This window comes from Thermobia domestica, chromosome 14, assembly GCF_964235325.1.
Source record: "Thermobia domestica chromosome 14, izTheDome1.hap1.1, whole genome shotgun sequence".
NCBI classification, from domain to species: Eukaryota; Metazoa; Arthropoda; class Insecta; order Zygentoma; family Lepismatidae; genus Thermobia; species Thermobia domestica.
This window is the reverse complement of record NC_137467.1, coordinates 119,847,366-119,863,768: the sequence shown is the minus strand read 5'-3', so window position 1 is coordinate 119,863,768 and position 16,403 is coordinate 119,847,366. Positions and strand designations below refer to the sequence as shown.

The 16,403-nt window shown below is 35.3% G+C and overlaps 1 protein-coding gene across 2 annotated transcripts in view; it reads left to right on the top strand.

Annotated features, from left to right (window-relative positions):
- LOC145670294 (mediator of RNA polymerase II transcription subunit 25-like) overlaps nt 1-16,403 on the top strand; it is a 103,602-nt gene that overhangs the window by 86,958 nt on the left and 241 nt on the right. For both annotated transcript variants that reach the window (XM_081738757.1, XM_081738756.1), the window contains 3 exons: nt 635-859; nt 3,413-3,472; nt 6,908-7,105. In XM_081738757.1, the coding sequence (XP_081594883.1) occupies nt 635-859; nt 3,413-3,472; nt 6,908-7,105 (483 nt within the window). The remainder of the gene's footprint in view (nt 1-634; nt 860-3,412; nt 3,473-6,907; nt 7,106-16,403) is intronic.

Sequence of the window (16,403 nt, the reverse complement as noted above, 5' to 3'; positions counted from 1 at the left end):
TAGAAGAAACAAACAAACATTTATTTCCTTGTGTAAATTCCGAATCTAAATAAAAAAAATTTCCACTTTCAACTTAACAAAAAAAAAAAAAAAAAAAAAAAAAAAAGTCAATTTTATATTCTCCGAGTTAAAACGATAAAAGTTCCGCTCTGTATTCTACTCTCAGTTAAAGGAAAAGGCTTCTGCTTGTATTCTACATTCAATTAAAGGAAAATAGTTCCTCTCTGTATTTTCCTCCAGTCTGTTTTCTACGATCGAAAACTACCATTAAATTCAACATATGTAATTTGTTACTTCATGGTTTCACTCAAGAATCGTGTATGTAGCACGAGCTGAGTTAAAGGCCTGGTATAATTAACTGAGTTAACTGGCTTATTCTTTCTATATATTCATGTTTACAGAACGGTAACAAATTGCTTTAAGCTGGCCAGTACTCAACATGCTAATTGAGGATATTTGTAATGTTTCAGATTTGCTCTGATACTAAATGTTTTTTTCAGTATTAACGTGTTCAGGCTGTAGACATAAAGTCTCTTCTTGAAAGTACTTGAAAGATTTTATTACTTTTTTGGAATTTTATTTATTTATGTTAAAAGAAAATACAAATTATAAATGTTTGAATATCTTTTGTTAGCATACACCTGATAACCACATGGGAACCCAAGGAACGACTTCAACTAGCGGCGGACAAATACGACGTACAGGAATGTTAGGCGGTCCTGTTGGAGGTGGTCAACAAATGCAGCCATTCAATCAACTACAAGTAGATCGACAAAAGAATCTAATGAAAATACAACAGCTGGAACAAACGCTTGCTGATGCGCAACAGCAAGAAAGGCAGTACAAGTCGCAATTAGAGGTACTAATATTTCCGTCCTTTAAGAAAATTTATTGGAATGAATGTAACATAATTTCTTGGAAAATTGTGTGTTTATGTATTCATTTATTTTGCTTGCTTCGCTTCTGTTAGTTTTTTAAATCAGCGAAAGCTTTCAGCATTCACAAATATGCTCTTTAATAGGATGTAAAGTGCTGGAGAATGATTTTTTATTGAAGAAACTCAAATTCTACAGATCTAATATTTTAATAAATTTATTAGATTTAATGATACACGGAAGTAAATACAAGGTTCACCTATATCCATGGAAGTTCAGCATACACCCCAAAAATAAAATACAATTTATGTAAGTTTTAAAAAATAATTAATTAATTTTTTTAAAACATAAGGTGAAGAAACAGCGGAAATTAATCAATTGTATAGTTGGGGCAAGAAAACGGATATGGCGATCCTATCTAGTGAACTAACCTTTTGAATTTAGGAAAAATGTACCAGTCAAACTACTGGAGAAAACAGTTATCAATAAAAAACAAAAACGAAACCAGAACCGATATTCCAACTTGTCTAATCATTACTAACACATAAAAAACTTAAAGTATGAAGTTAGTTCTCGGAAACAAACATGACACTGAAAATACTGCCAATTAAAAATACTAGTTTTCACTTACGAGCCTACGCAAAGACAGAGGAAAGCGGTAATTTGGACAAGGTAGCTACTTCTTCCGAAGGTAAATGTAATAAACACGGCCTTGTGAGGATAAAAATTGCAATAAAATAGAACTCCGTGTGAGGATTCATGGAATTCATTTGTATGTAATTGCTTCCTTTCTTCTTCTTCTTCTTCTTCTTCTTCTTCTTATTATTATTATTATTATTATTATTATTATTATTATTATTATTATTATTATTATTATTATTATTATTATTATTATTATTATTATTATATCTAGTTTTATTTTATTTTATAATTTTCAGTTTTTTTGTTTTTGTCTTTTTCTAATTCTTGTAATACTTAAATTAATGTGTTAGATCTTCATACATTTAACCTTAGATTATACAGGGTGGCCCAAAAGTAGGTATACAGTCCCGTACCATATTTTATATAATTTCTTATTGTTATCAAACAGGTAGATCTAATTTCTTTATTATTTGTTCTTAACGTCCTTTTACTTATAACTTAAGCCCGGAATAGTCGAAGCAAATAAATCCATAAACTAAAATTTTATACTTGATGAATGTAGAAGTGTATACCTACTTTTGGGCCACACTGGACCAAGGAAAATGGGGAATTGCACTTGGACGAGTTCAGAATTTTTATTAATAATTTGGTGAGAATTTGTAAATCTAATATAAAACTTTGTACTCGTGAGTTATATATAAATGCAGTAATATATATGTTTGCATATTCTCGATATATTATTTTGTGATGACACTCAATTCTGCTGCAGTCTAATTTATTAAGGAGTTTGGTTTACCCTTTCCGTGTGTCCAACCGGGAGTCACAAAATCTCAAGAATTACTTGATGAATGACATCAATTTTGTTGATGGAAGGAATGTTCAAACCGAAAGTGGTAGAAAATAAATATTTCCGGTTTTAATTTTGATCACTATAGAGCGAAAATAATAATAGATAATGAAAAGTGGTTTCCTCCAATCGACTAAACGTCCCGAAAAGTATACTTAATATCTATCCTTTATCCTCTAGTAAAATCAGAAGTGAGAGAAATTCACTAGAACTTCTGGTTTCAATATTAGTGTACATAGAGCGAAAACGATAGCTAATAAAAAGTTTTTTTTTTTTTTTTTTAATCGATGTAGTGTTTTAAGAATAGGTGTCATCTTCTCCGTTAACCCTCTATAACTCTCTATTCAAAGGAAATTGTAGAAATCAAGTTTATCCGGTTTTAACGGCAATCGGTATAGAGTAAAAGCAGTAATAAATAGCAAGAAGCTGTTTTCTGCAATCAATGAAGCGCCCCAAGAATATATTCCTTCACCACTCTTAATCTTTCTACTAAAACCGAAAGTGGTAAAAATCTACTACCACTTCCGAGTTCAAAATATCACGCCATTAGAAAATATAAAAAAAGTTGTCATGGCAACACACAAGTTTTTGAGTGGAAAATGGAGCGTGAGGGGGAATGCATTGTTGAGAGAAGCCTGGAGGCGGCGTGCAATTTAAATTTGTATTTCTGCCTCCAATCTCCTCTCAAGTACGACGTAGTTTTAACGTAGGGACAAATACGAAAAGTTGTTGACCGCAGACGGCGGAAGGAGAACTTCCATTGTTGAGCTGTTAAAAAATTCATACTTCAGCTTTCACGTTGTCTTTAGCTGTGGAGACAGTAAAATTTTAGACAAGTGGTAAGGTAGGAATTCTTGAAATAAGTAGGAGGAAACTCATTTCGAGAAAATAAACTCTTGCAGTTGGTTAACTCATTCAGTACAAAGTTAATTGCCATCACAGTTTAGAGCTTAACGATCGCAGCTGCAACATACATTGATTATTCTGTATTTATCTGGTGATTTCTGGGTGAAATTTGAAAATCTTTTTCCTTCAACATTTCTCACAGATAATGACCCACCTCGAGGCGGCACAGCAGCAGGAAATGCAGTTCAAGGCTCAAATGGAAGTGAGTATTGTCCAAAACAAGTACAAATTTTGTTTGCATGCCAGTTGTACACTTGTACAGACATCTATAAAAAGTTATGCTTACCCATCCGATTTCCTTTTCAGTAGGTCTTTCTTTTATATACACCTTATTTCTCTGCTTGTGTCAGTTTCTTGGTAGTGGTATTATGAACTGTACAAAATTTTATTTTCTAGTCATTATGAAAGATGTAGTTAAAAGAGTATCCTACCCCTATCTCATTAAACGATTTAGTGAAAACCTTTATAGTGTACTTTTTTTTTAGTATGTGTGATTATACTTGTACTATTTCTGGTAAGTTCAGAGTACGTCGTTGAAAATAGACTAAACGCCACTGGCAATACTGCTGAACGAAAGCTCGTGATGGCGCTGGTTGCCTTGCCGTCTACAACATAGAAGTTTGCCATTTAATTCACCATGAGTCATTGGCCACTGTACGTGGATGTTCAAGCATTAGAAGTCTCTGTTCTCAGGAAGAGCATTGTTACCGCTCAACGATATTTGCGTTGTCCCAAGACCTTACCGCTCTAGACTTGTTTCTTTGAGGTTATCTGAAGAAAGAAGTCTAGGGCGGTGTGAGATCTTGGTCGGTATGAGTTCAGGAGGGCGAAAGAACAATAAAAAGAAGAAAAAAATAAATATTAATGAAAAACTTGACAGAAACTATACCTCCACTTTAATAACTTACTGTTACTACATAAAACTTTCCCTATCCTATGGCTTGGCCATTAGGAGAAACTGTATCTGTTATGCCTCTGAACCCTCTTGTCAGCATTCTTCAAGCGCCGGTAACTCCTTAGTATTATGAATAAACAAGTCAGTCGTACAAAATCCCCAAAACAGAACCTGTCACTGTGAAATCCTATTTGAATTTCTTATCCAGTGCCACCCCAGTCTCCTGTCTCTACAGAAAACAATGAATCTTGCTTACCCATACTCACCGCCTCATGTGAAATCGAAAAGACATTTCTGACCCGTACTAAAATCATTCACCGAAGGATTTCTTAGATCGCTTCAGCCATAGAAATCAAGATGTATGCAAGCGCGCTTATGAAGGATGTGACCAAAAAATGACGGACTGTAGACTATTTTGATAAGTGATACGAACGGTAACAGAAGTATTTTCACTGCACAAGGTTACTACTAAGGTTGTATAGCATTTACAATAAAGTCTCTGTAAAATTTAGATTTATTTTTGACTGTATTGATACATAAATAATAATAGTAAAAAAAAAAAAAAAAAAAAAATCATCCGATACAATTTTAAATAACGCATCATAGAACGCTAAAGTTTGTACTACCTCTGTAATTCCAAACGGTCGAGATTCGTTTTCTTAGTGCACGAAGTCAAATTTATTTTCATCAAAAACTTCGTGCCTCCCCCCCCCCCCCAAAAAAAAAAGTTTCTATTCTTAAAGCTTTTGAAAATTCTGCCATTGTTTTCATTTTTAATGAATAAGATTTTTCAGTATTTTGCTGATTTCTGTGTATACATCAAAAATCGATCATTCTGATTATTTGTTCTCTTTTTCTTGTACATACGTATATTTACAATAGATGATACAGTGAACCCTTGGGCCATGAATTTAATCCGTTCCGTAATGCTGTTCGCGAACCGAAATTATTTTTCCCCATTGAAAATGATGTAAATACAATTAATCTGTTCTACCGGCAGAAACATGGTACAGTATGTATTTTTAAGTTTCCAGGTGTGACGATGAATATAAAATTACCGAGAATTAAAGACAAGTAACACAATTAAATAAAACAGTATAGTACATTTCTCTTGCCTTGGTTGTGTATAGTTGCTCGCACAGGTGAGTTGGAGTGGATGAAGAAGCCACTGCTTCGAAGGGAATCCTATTTCATAAAAAAAGGGCAAATCCGACTTCTTTTTGTATCTTTCTTCTGTGCACTGTTTTAGGTGATGACTTCAGGTGCCCATACAAGAAATCGATCTGAAAAAATTTATCTTTTTGTTTGCTGCAAATTTGTTTCAAGTGGGATAAAATATCATTCAAAATGTTAATTGCCCCTTTTAGCCACAACCGAAAGCACTAATAAACGCGTGGGATTGTGAAGGTTCGTACTCCGAAATATCGTTCTTAAATCGAGGGAAAGGTTAGTTTTCAAAGAGTGCGGCCAAGTTTAGCCCCAATTTCATCTCCACATAAATATGCCCGAACGTGATTGCATCGATAACTTCCAATGCGTAGAATACACTTGTGAAGAAACCAGAGTGGTCAGATGCACCGTTCCTTAGATATTGCGTTCCTAAAGTGTGTGTGTGTGTGTAGGGGGAAGGGGAGGTTGAGCGTTCACCTCTGGTGCTTGGGGTCCCGGGTCCATCCCAGCCCCCGCCAAATGAACTTTGTTGTGGACAAACACCGTGTGCGTAGGTTTCCTCGGGGTTCTCCCGTTTCTTCCCACTTTCTTCATTCCAACATTTCATTCATTTCTCATAATCACAGTCTCCTTTAGTCTAGCCGGCATAACCGTGAGACGTAAAACTAAAATATTTCATTTTCATTTCATATCCAAAAGTGTGGGATGCCACGAGATGGCGCCAGCATCAAGGTTAAGATCGACGTGGCACTTTACTTTATGGAACTCAATCAGAAACATCCCCATCATCGGAAGCATTTTCAATGCGAAGAGAAAAGTTGGACAATCGATGACCAGGCACAACAACTCATGGTTGTGGCCGTAAGAGAAATACCAAAAAATGGTGGCCATGTGTGAACAACGTGCTACTATACGTGCTCCAGACTAGCACGTATAATAGTAGGCAATGATCGCTGCTTTACCTGCCTTCGCCTTGTCCGTCAGCACAAATATGTAGTACTCGGCTCGATTGCAATATCTCGACTTCATTTTTGCCTAACAAGAATGGGCTCCGCAACGGCGAAGTCGCTCAAATCAATCTAAACGCTAAGCCCGCCGCGCGCTTGATCAACGTGTTTAATACGATACGAAGTTATGTGTGTGACCACTATAACGTGATAGCTTCACAGTTATGCAAATACCCTCGGGACGTGAAAATGCGATCTCGCAGCTGCGCCTCGATATTGGCGCCATCTCGTGGCATCCCACACCTTTAGAACGCGATATCACAGGAACGGTGCATCTGACCACTCTGGTTCCTTCACGGGCTTGTTCTACGCATCGGAAGCTATCGTTTGCACTCCAGTTCGGGCAAATTCATGGGGAGATGAAATTGGGCTCCAGGCTAATTCTTTGTTGATAGCACTCTTTGTTCGTAAATCGATTTGGTCGCAAAGAAAGGAGTTCGTGAACCAAGGTACAGGATATTAAACAATATCGAAGCTTTTTATTCTTTGGATAATCTGTTGTATTCAGATAATGTTTTAATAAAAGTGCATGTGGAATTAAATGTGTATATTCTTGTTTAAATAGGAGCAACAGAAGCAGCAACTTCGAGCGCAGTTTCAACAAATGCAACAGCAGCAGCAGCAACAACAACAGCAGCAGCAGCAGCGCCAAATGAATCCGCAGAATATTACTGTGCAATCTCAAGGTCTCCAACAGCAGCAGCAGCAAATGCTTAGACCAAGCTTACAAGGAAATCCCAAACTTCGGCATCTTCTTCAACAGGTAGGTTTAGAAAATACAGACTAATACTGCCGAATTATCTATACTAATGACAGCGAATGACGGGCCAGAACATAATAAGAACCATGTTTGGGGACTGCTTTCTTTTTCCTTTCCTCCGTCCTTTGTAGCGATGATTCATAGAATGGGCGTATGTATGTATGTATGGATAAATGAATATATATATATAGATGGATAGATGAATGGATGGATGGATGGATTGATGGATGGATGGATGGATGGACGAATAGATGGATGGATACTTGCTTGCTTGCTGTAATTGAGTCTGAGCTATGAAAACTTAGAAACAACTATGCAAAGTATGATTTTTTTAAAAAAAATCAGCCACATATTAACGGCCGAATGGCTTGGTAACCAGAAAATTGAAGAAAATAATCTCTTGATTCAGTCATATTGTTGATAACCAGCTAAACTCTTCCTGTTACAGAGACTTAAGAAAAGAACAAATCGAACTTTTATTTATTTTTTTGCTGGATGGATGGAACTTACTCGCAGGCTGCCATTTGGCCATCACTGATTTTATACTGTTATATAAAGGAGTAAAATGATTCACTCATGAGACTCTGGATAACTAGACCCGTGAAATTTGAAGAGAAAAGTTTTGTCACGAAAGCAAATGATAAAAATGATTTCTCAATACTTATCCTAAGGAGGATCGAAGAAGAGATTATTTATTTATCAGGAAGTAACAGACATAGTGTAAGCCCAATAACAATTTCCTGTATAATAAAAAATGAAACCAAAATACAATAATGAGAATAGTGAAAATAAATACATAAAACAAATCAGCATGCATAAATGATATCAAACACAGTAATCGCTGTATTATAAAAGATGACATCTGTTAAATTGTTTTTTGATAATACCAAAATCTTCAATAAATATATCGATAAGTAAGAATAATTATTGGCCGTAGACAAACTTATAGATAGGTACATCAATGAAATTAGGTACACACACAAACATTTTGTAATTTTTACTATTAGTGTAAGGAATATACAAATTTACAGTATTAATTAACTGTATTTAACCAGTTAGAATTTCGTGTAATAATTGAAGATTATACAAAGTTTTTCTTTGTGATAGTCTGAAGAGTCCAAGTGTCTTAATTTCATCTTTAGTTTTGAATGACAAGAACTTTAATAATAATAATAATAATAATAATAATAATAATAATAATAATAATAATAATAATAATAATAATAATAATAATAATAATAATAATAATTAATATCTCACGAATCCCTGAAACTGTTCATTAAAAATAACTGAATGCATTGCCCCGTTTATCGAAGTTCGTTGTTAAAGGGAAAAGGGTGATATCTGTTAATATCAGTGCTCAGTGTAAAGATTCGCTAGAGATGTCAAATTTGGTATATAAAACAAGAGAATACGTATATCCCTTAAACTTTATTCTTCTCGTGCGAAAAAGGTCACTTTCTACGCTCTACAGAAGTGCAAAATTCTTGTGTTATCTCCTGAAAATGTAAACGCAAGGTAGATTGGCGAAGATGGAAAATAAAAATAGCAGATATCATGGAGACTATTTCACAAAAACTAACCGCATTTGCCTTACTTATTCAATATAGTTGACCTAATTATCTGGAAGAATTCGGGATTCTAGTAGTCTAAATAAACGAAAATACGTACGATCTTGAAATCATAGGAAAATAGAACAGAGTACTGTAATGCAATTAATATCACTTTTATTCACAATTATAGTGATAAAACAACTGTAGTGTTTTACTTAGGTTCTAATCAGGAAGAAAGTTAAACTTTTATTTTAACTTGTATTAATTTCAAAACATAACATTAATATACTTTTTGAAAACTTTGTACAATAAAATGGAGGTTGCAGTTTAGATTTTTCGAAATTGAGTTGAAACTTTATACAACGTCTTTTAGAAAATTTTCTATTCAGAAAATATCCTAATAATTGAAACAGAAATATTTGAGATGTTAAGAGAAGCGTGTATTGGTTTTGTTTATGTAGTAACTGTAAGTGCCCGCTTTTGCATGGTCTTAATTCAGAACCTGGATAAAAAGAGAGGAAGAAAGAATATCCTTAAAAGAATGTCCCTACCAGTGTTGCCAATTTGGGGAAAAAGTCAATAAATTTAGAAAATTGTATCCAAGAAAAATATTTTTTTATTGACTGCCTTTTCTTCTGGAGATTTTTAAAGAAAATGTGGTTACTTACTTATAAATCTAGTGACATTTGTACTGCGGAGAACAATTCCAATCTCCAGTCTTCAATGTGCAGAGCTTTCGTTAAGAAGCTCAGGTAAAACATCATTTCTAATAGGAAATTGATTAGCTATAGAAGTGAGTTAAAATGAAGAAATGACTTAGTATTTTTTTCCTTTGGTGCACTTTTAATTTTATTCACTTTTAGAAATCGTATAAAGTACTGTATAGAGTTAACTGTGTCAAAAGTATTACGACTTCCACTTTTAGCGACTTTTCATTCAAAGTGGAGTGATTTCATCTCTCATTTAGTAGCTTTTTGTCCCAACGTTTTGGCAACACTAGTCCCCACAACGATTCAATTAACAGGATATTGCTGTTATGTAAACCTGGGTAAGAAATATGTAGTGTTGGTTGCATATTGTAAAAATATGCTAAGGCAGTAGGTAGAGCAATTAGTACACGGGGTTAGAGCAGTTAGTAGGTAGTACGGGATTTTTGGACTTCTTCCCACAACCTTTTATCATCAAAAATCCTGCTATATACAAATGTAGCACAAATCATCATAACCGTGGTCGGGAGACCAAAATAATGTTCTCTGTAGGGTTTGATGGTAAGTGGATGGTCCTTAGACCCATGCAGGCAAGGAAAAGGATACTTCAGAACTCCAGGCAAGCTAAAGAGTTGCGGTTAAGAACTCGCATTGCTCCAGGCAAGCAAAGAGAGTTTGGTTAAGTACTCACAGAGCTTCAAACAAGCTAAGAGAAGGTTTGGGTTAGGTAAGTTCCTCAGAGCTCCAGGTAAGCTAGGAAAGAGAGGTGACCAGTCAAAACTGATGTTGGAGATCCTGCAACGTCTTTTATACCTTTTTTGTGGGTGTTGGCGGTGATGGTATTCCTCTTTGGTCATGTGTCCCGTCGGTGATGATCATGTCCGTCGTCTGCTTTGGATAGTGATGGTAATAATAATGAAACACTTGATTTTATTGATAAATATGAGGCAGGTGTAGGATATAACAATATAGGCAACCAGTGTTCTTAGAATTAACCAGAAACATTTATTAATTTTGACCAAAAATCAAGCCCTTCCCTCAGTCGAATCGAAAATTGAGAAACCGGCTTCAAATGGATTAGATTTAGTAAAGATTTACGTATACAAAATTTGGTGGCTTTAGGTGACTTATTAAATGGGAAAAGTTGATCACATACATTGTTTTTTTTTTCTTTTTAATTATTAACGGAGATAAATTACTTCGGTTTTATATATTGCATTATCTGTTGTAGAAAAAAGTCATTGAAAGAAAATTAAACTATAACTTGATAAATGATACATTAGGGTGGTCCAAAATCAAATGTGAAAATCAACTTGTTCAAAATAACCTTCCACAAGGCTTATTTTGTTCCTCTAGTCTTAAGCTACTTACCTGCTAAATTTCAGCCCTATTGCTAAATATTTACAGATCGTTCCATTTTAAACATTTTTGTTCATGTAGTATTACGAATGATCTAATGCTAGAACTTTTGGGAGGTATACGCTAGACCCTTTACAAAAACATATCGTATACCCACCTCCATATACACTCGTTCATTCGTGAATTTAAGGTAAGTGTGTGTTGTACTATAAACGTATTGGGTGGGTAATGGGTATACTCCGCATTATATTCCTGTATACTACATTATAAGTATCAATACTACAATGTAATTTAACACAGTCACTGTGCTAATAACTGGATAGATATAAGTTCGTGGCTTTCAATATGATTACCAGATGGCGACAGGAGAAGTAATAGTTCATGAAGCTCCACTTGCCAACTAAGCACCACTCAATGGTATTAACTTTTTGTCAGTTGTGAAAATTTACCCAGACGAATATATTTCCAGTAATGCATATGCATCATTTTCAAGACATCTCTACTTTTTGTCTGAACATTTATCAGGATTAGCACTTTTTAATGACAGAGTATCAGAAGAAACAAAGAAAAAGTTAGTCCAAAGCCCGCAGCGGCCAACGTTATCGAACATTTCACGACGATTTGTTGACAAAGGAACCAAAAGAACTTAATTTTGAGGATCTAGTAACAGAGAGAGCATTGTCGATATGTGATGTCCTAATGGAAAATCGCAAAGAGAAGTCTCAGTCTGTTCTCAAAAAACTCCACAACACTGGCGAGATAATCCTTTTTTCCAAGAATTTTGCGAATTTTCAATACAAATGGCTGTGGTGAATCATGTAGCTAAAAGATGTATAAGACTCATCAGAAAGTATAATGAAGCTTTGACAAAAGATGAGGAACAGAAGCATTTTATTCTTCGAGTGGTTGAAAACCATCATACAAATTTTCCTGCTCCAATGGAAAAAGCGTTTTTGTAAATTGAAAATACAAATAGTGACATTTAAAAAAAAATTGACAACTGAAAAAATGACAAAATGGAGCGACTTGTAAATGTGACTTAATTGTACTGAAATTTCGTTCGGTTATATACATCAGAAGGAATCAAATAAGCCTTGTGGACGCCCGACCACAGTTAGTTTTGTGTTTTGGACCATTTTAATGATACATGTACGATAAATTACGAGTGTTTTTTTTTTTTTTTTTTTTTATTATTTCTGAAAGGAAGGACCAGCGAAACTTACTGCATCGTTGTTCCTGTACTTACTCCTTTGGTGTATTTATTAGTTGAAATAAAGGTTATTTAAAGGGTACTAAACACAATGGCGCATACTTCTCTTGCTACGAAGTCAAGACGTGATGTAATGGTGTAGCCAGGAATTAATAATTCTTTCGGATAAGTAATTACACAACGTTAAAATTTGTGTTGCAGGATTTTTCGATCACATTATGTATTGGATTATCTGTATACTTCTTGCTTCTTCTTAAAAGTGAAATTTTATTATTTTAATACAGAGATGAAAAAATGCTGGTATTGTTGGGATGGAAGTTTTTCTTTTATAAAAAGCTTTTTTTTTTTAAAAAAAAAAAAAAGCTGAAATTTTCGCTTTTTTGACATTAAAATATCACCTCTGTTTTCATGTAGTGTATCCTACAACATTAAAAAAAAATGCTTTTACAGTACTCACTACATGAGTCCTATGGTCAGTTCAGGCCTGACAGTTTTTATTGGTTTTCGAACTGATATTTGATTGATAGCCAGGAACTTTATATTGTGCAACTCAACATATCTCAAGCATGATGTTGGTTGCCTAACCACCTTACAAAGTACCTAGAGACCTGCACGGGCCGAATTTTTCGGCCCGAGCCCAATCCAGCCCGAACGTACCTAGGCCCGGCCCGATAAGTTTTTCAAAATTCTTGGCCCAAGCCCGGCCCGAGCACGATAAATTTTAAAAGTTTTTGGCCCGACACCGGCCCGATAAATTTTTAAGAAAATTAGCTCGAGCCCGAATCTTTTTCAAAATTTAGTACTAAATTTGACCTAAACCTCAGAAACATTTTCTAAACTCTGGTTCACAACCTGACGCTTGCCTCCCGAATGGTACCATTGCCTCCCAGAACTTTGCCTGTCACCGAGAGAACAAAAACTCCATCCCCTGTAACAAAAATGTAACTTAATTGATTTTTAGCATAAAGTGAAGATGGCAATATTGTTTAGCGGCAGGCAAAACATTCCCACCTCTTCTTTTTATATTTTGAGTTCAGTGAAGGTCAAGGTCAGAGCTCAATTTTCCGCATAATGCCTGCAATCCTCTATAGTGAAAGTGGAGCCGCTAAGCAACACAAACTGTAAATAGCTATTGCATTCTTTGTAATATTTTTCACGGACACACTTCTTCAACGTTTGGCTTTATTCCAATTATCGTTTAACGAAAGTCAATAATTACTAAAGAATTGCAATTGATCGGCCCCAGCCCGGCCCGACCTGAAGAGAAATCAGTGTCGGCCAGCCCAAGCCCGGCCTGGCCCAAAGAAATAACAGTGTCGGTCCTCCCAAGCCCGGCCCGACCCAAAGAAATAACAGAGTCGGCCCGCGGGGCGGGCCCGGCCCGTGCAGATCTCTAAAAGTACCTGAAAGTTGCACATACTGGCATGTGTGTTCTACAGGTTGCCTAAATTCAAACTGGCAGACAAGAAAAAATATAAACCAAGAAATAGATACAAACTCATATTTGTTTCGGCATAAGATTTACTTACATCTTGTTCTCCGTTCGAAAAACACTTTATTGTGAGCTTCAGGTACTCTATTAGAACCTAATATAAATTCAGTTTACAAAATTAAACCGTAAGCTACCATTTTGTGTACGGTAGTAGTAGTTTAACGGTACTAAAAGTTCATTTTCACAGAATTTATTTTTTCTTTGTGTCGTATCAACATATTTGAAATTTGAAACTTAGGTATAGCGTTTTTAACCTTCAACCGTTTGAATTTTAACGGTCTTAATAAATGCTCTGTATATAGATAAGCTTATGCCATGTATTCTACAAAAAGGGTGTCTCTAGCTTCCAAAAGTCTGTAGTTTTAGTTAATGCATAAATTCTAAACGACAGTTTTGTTCGACTAAATCTAACTACTGCATTTTCAAAATAGTTATTACTAACACGATTAAATTTTTATTAAAACATTTTTGTCGTAAAGGAGTACTCTAATAGCTCTACAAACAATTCGTTCAAACTAGAAAATTTACGTATCCAGCGATTTGTCCTTTTCTTTTCCTATCCACTGATCTGTTATTTTTTATTATTCAGCTTGTCTTATTTTTCTTCAGAGTGCAGTAATTAAATGTTATTATTATTATTAATATTATTATTATTATTGATAAAATTTTGACAAACAAGATAGAATCTGTGCAAAAATGTTTTACTCGACTGCTATGCTTTAAGATGAAAATGAGCTACTTTTCACATAGCTATGAATATTGGAATGATTATTGAGGTTTGGAAAGTCTTATGAATAGAAGAAAAAATTTCGACAGAGTATACATGCAAAAAATACTAGATAATGTTTATATCAATGAATATTGTTTACAAAACATAAGTTTTAAAGTATCCAATCATAGCATACGAAATAGCACGATTTTAGTTTCTTTGAATTGGAAACATGAAAGTTTAAAAAGATTGACAGATTCTTTAAGCTCATATTAGACGTACTGTATGCGATATAACCGATAGTTTTTAACCAATGACGTTTAGAAACATTAAGCCAAAATGTAAATGTAAGACTGCTGTTCTTAGCTTGTCGTTATTTGAGATAGATGGAGAACTTGATAATTTTTACAGCGTTGCCAAGAAATAATTCTGCTTAACTGACTTTTATATACATTGTATTTTATATTAGTACCCTTCTTTTTATTAGGGGGCGTGGTGGCTCAGTGGTCCCTGATTGAATCCCAGCTCGCGCCGTGTGGACTGTGGTGGACAAACACCGTGCTCGTGGGTTCTCTTGGGGTTCTCCCGTTTCCTTCCACTTTCTTCATTCCACCATTTCATTCATTTCTCATAATCACAGTCTCCTTTAGCCTAATCGGCATAATCGTGGGACGTAAAACTCAAAGATTTCATTTTCTTCTTCTTCTTCTTATTATTATTATTTCATCGCAATGTAATTAATGCTCTGATACCACGTGCTGTATTTTTGCTAAAAGCTGTTCGCGGCACTAAAATAAATATTATTATTATTGGAAAAGAAAGGTAAAACATACTCACTGTTTCTATTGAAGCTTTCCTGGCGACGTATTGTGAACAGGTCTTCTCGGGCTAGCAGCCAGATAAATACTGTTATATCTTGCGACGTTTCGAGGGCTGACATCGTCCTCATTTTCAGGCGAATATGATGGTGCAATAGAGTGTATGGTATATATATACTCGTGTATGTATGATTGGACTCTTCTGATTGGTGGTTGAAATGGTGGCTTCTGATTGGCGCTTAAAATGGTAGGATATGATTGGAGTCCATGTTTTACTCAGTTGGAATCCTGTGTCTCTGTTAATGTTCGTTTTTTCTTGTGTGATTGCAACGGCTTCTTTTGTCCTCCTGTCCCAAACTCTTGAGCATTTTACTATTATTTCGGCATCTGTGAACAAAATCTTATGTTGCTGTTTGATGCTATGTTCAGCCAGTCCGGATTTTTCTGGTTGGTTTAGTCTGATGTAACTGTTGTGTTCTTTCCATCTGGCTTCAATGGTTCGTCCTGTTTGTCCTGTTTGTCAATGCGAGATATAAATATGGCTCTGAAAAGGACCAGAACGAAGGACACTGACAAGGACAAAAGTGTAGAGAATGAAGAAACTGTGAATGAAGAACGGAAGAACACAATCTGCCTCCCATACACCGGGAACACTTCTGGAAAGCTCAGCAGACTATTTGCCAGGTACAACATCAGGACAATACACAAACCTCCAGCAAAAATAAACTTAATACGACCAACCAAAGACAACCTGGACCACCGAACTCCTGGAGTTTATCGCATTCCATGTGAATGTGGTAAGTCATATATTGGACAAACAGGACGAACCATTGAAGCCAAATGCAAAGGTCACAAATCAGACTAAACCAAGCAGAAAAATCCGGACTGGCTGAACATAGCATCAAACAGCAACATAAGATTTTGTTCACAGATGCCGAAATAATAGCAAAATGCTCAAGAGTTTGGGACAGAAGGACAAAAGAAGCCGTTGCAATCACACAAGAAAAAACGAACCTTAACAGAGACACAGGATTCCAACTGAGTAAAACATGGACACCAATCATATGCTGCCATTTCAAGCGCCAATCAGAAGCCGCCATTTCAACCACCAATCATACATACATGAGTATATATATTCCATACACTCTATTGCACCTGGACAATGTCAGCCCTCGAAACGTTGCAAGATATAACAGTATTTACCTGACTGCTAGCCCGAGAAGACCTGCTCACAATACTCACTGTTATTTCTTCATTAAAATTTAATTACTCAAAAAAGCCAAACATTTCCCAGGAAAAAAAAACGTGAAAAAGGAACTTCTTTCTCCCCCCCCCCAAAAAAAAAAAAAAACTTTTCTGAACCTTTCCATGTCTATTTTAGTGTAATATCTGCTTTATTCGATATTTATTTTCCTAACGTTATTTGAGTGTCATTGTAATTTTTGGATCTTTA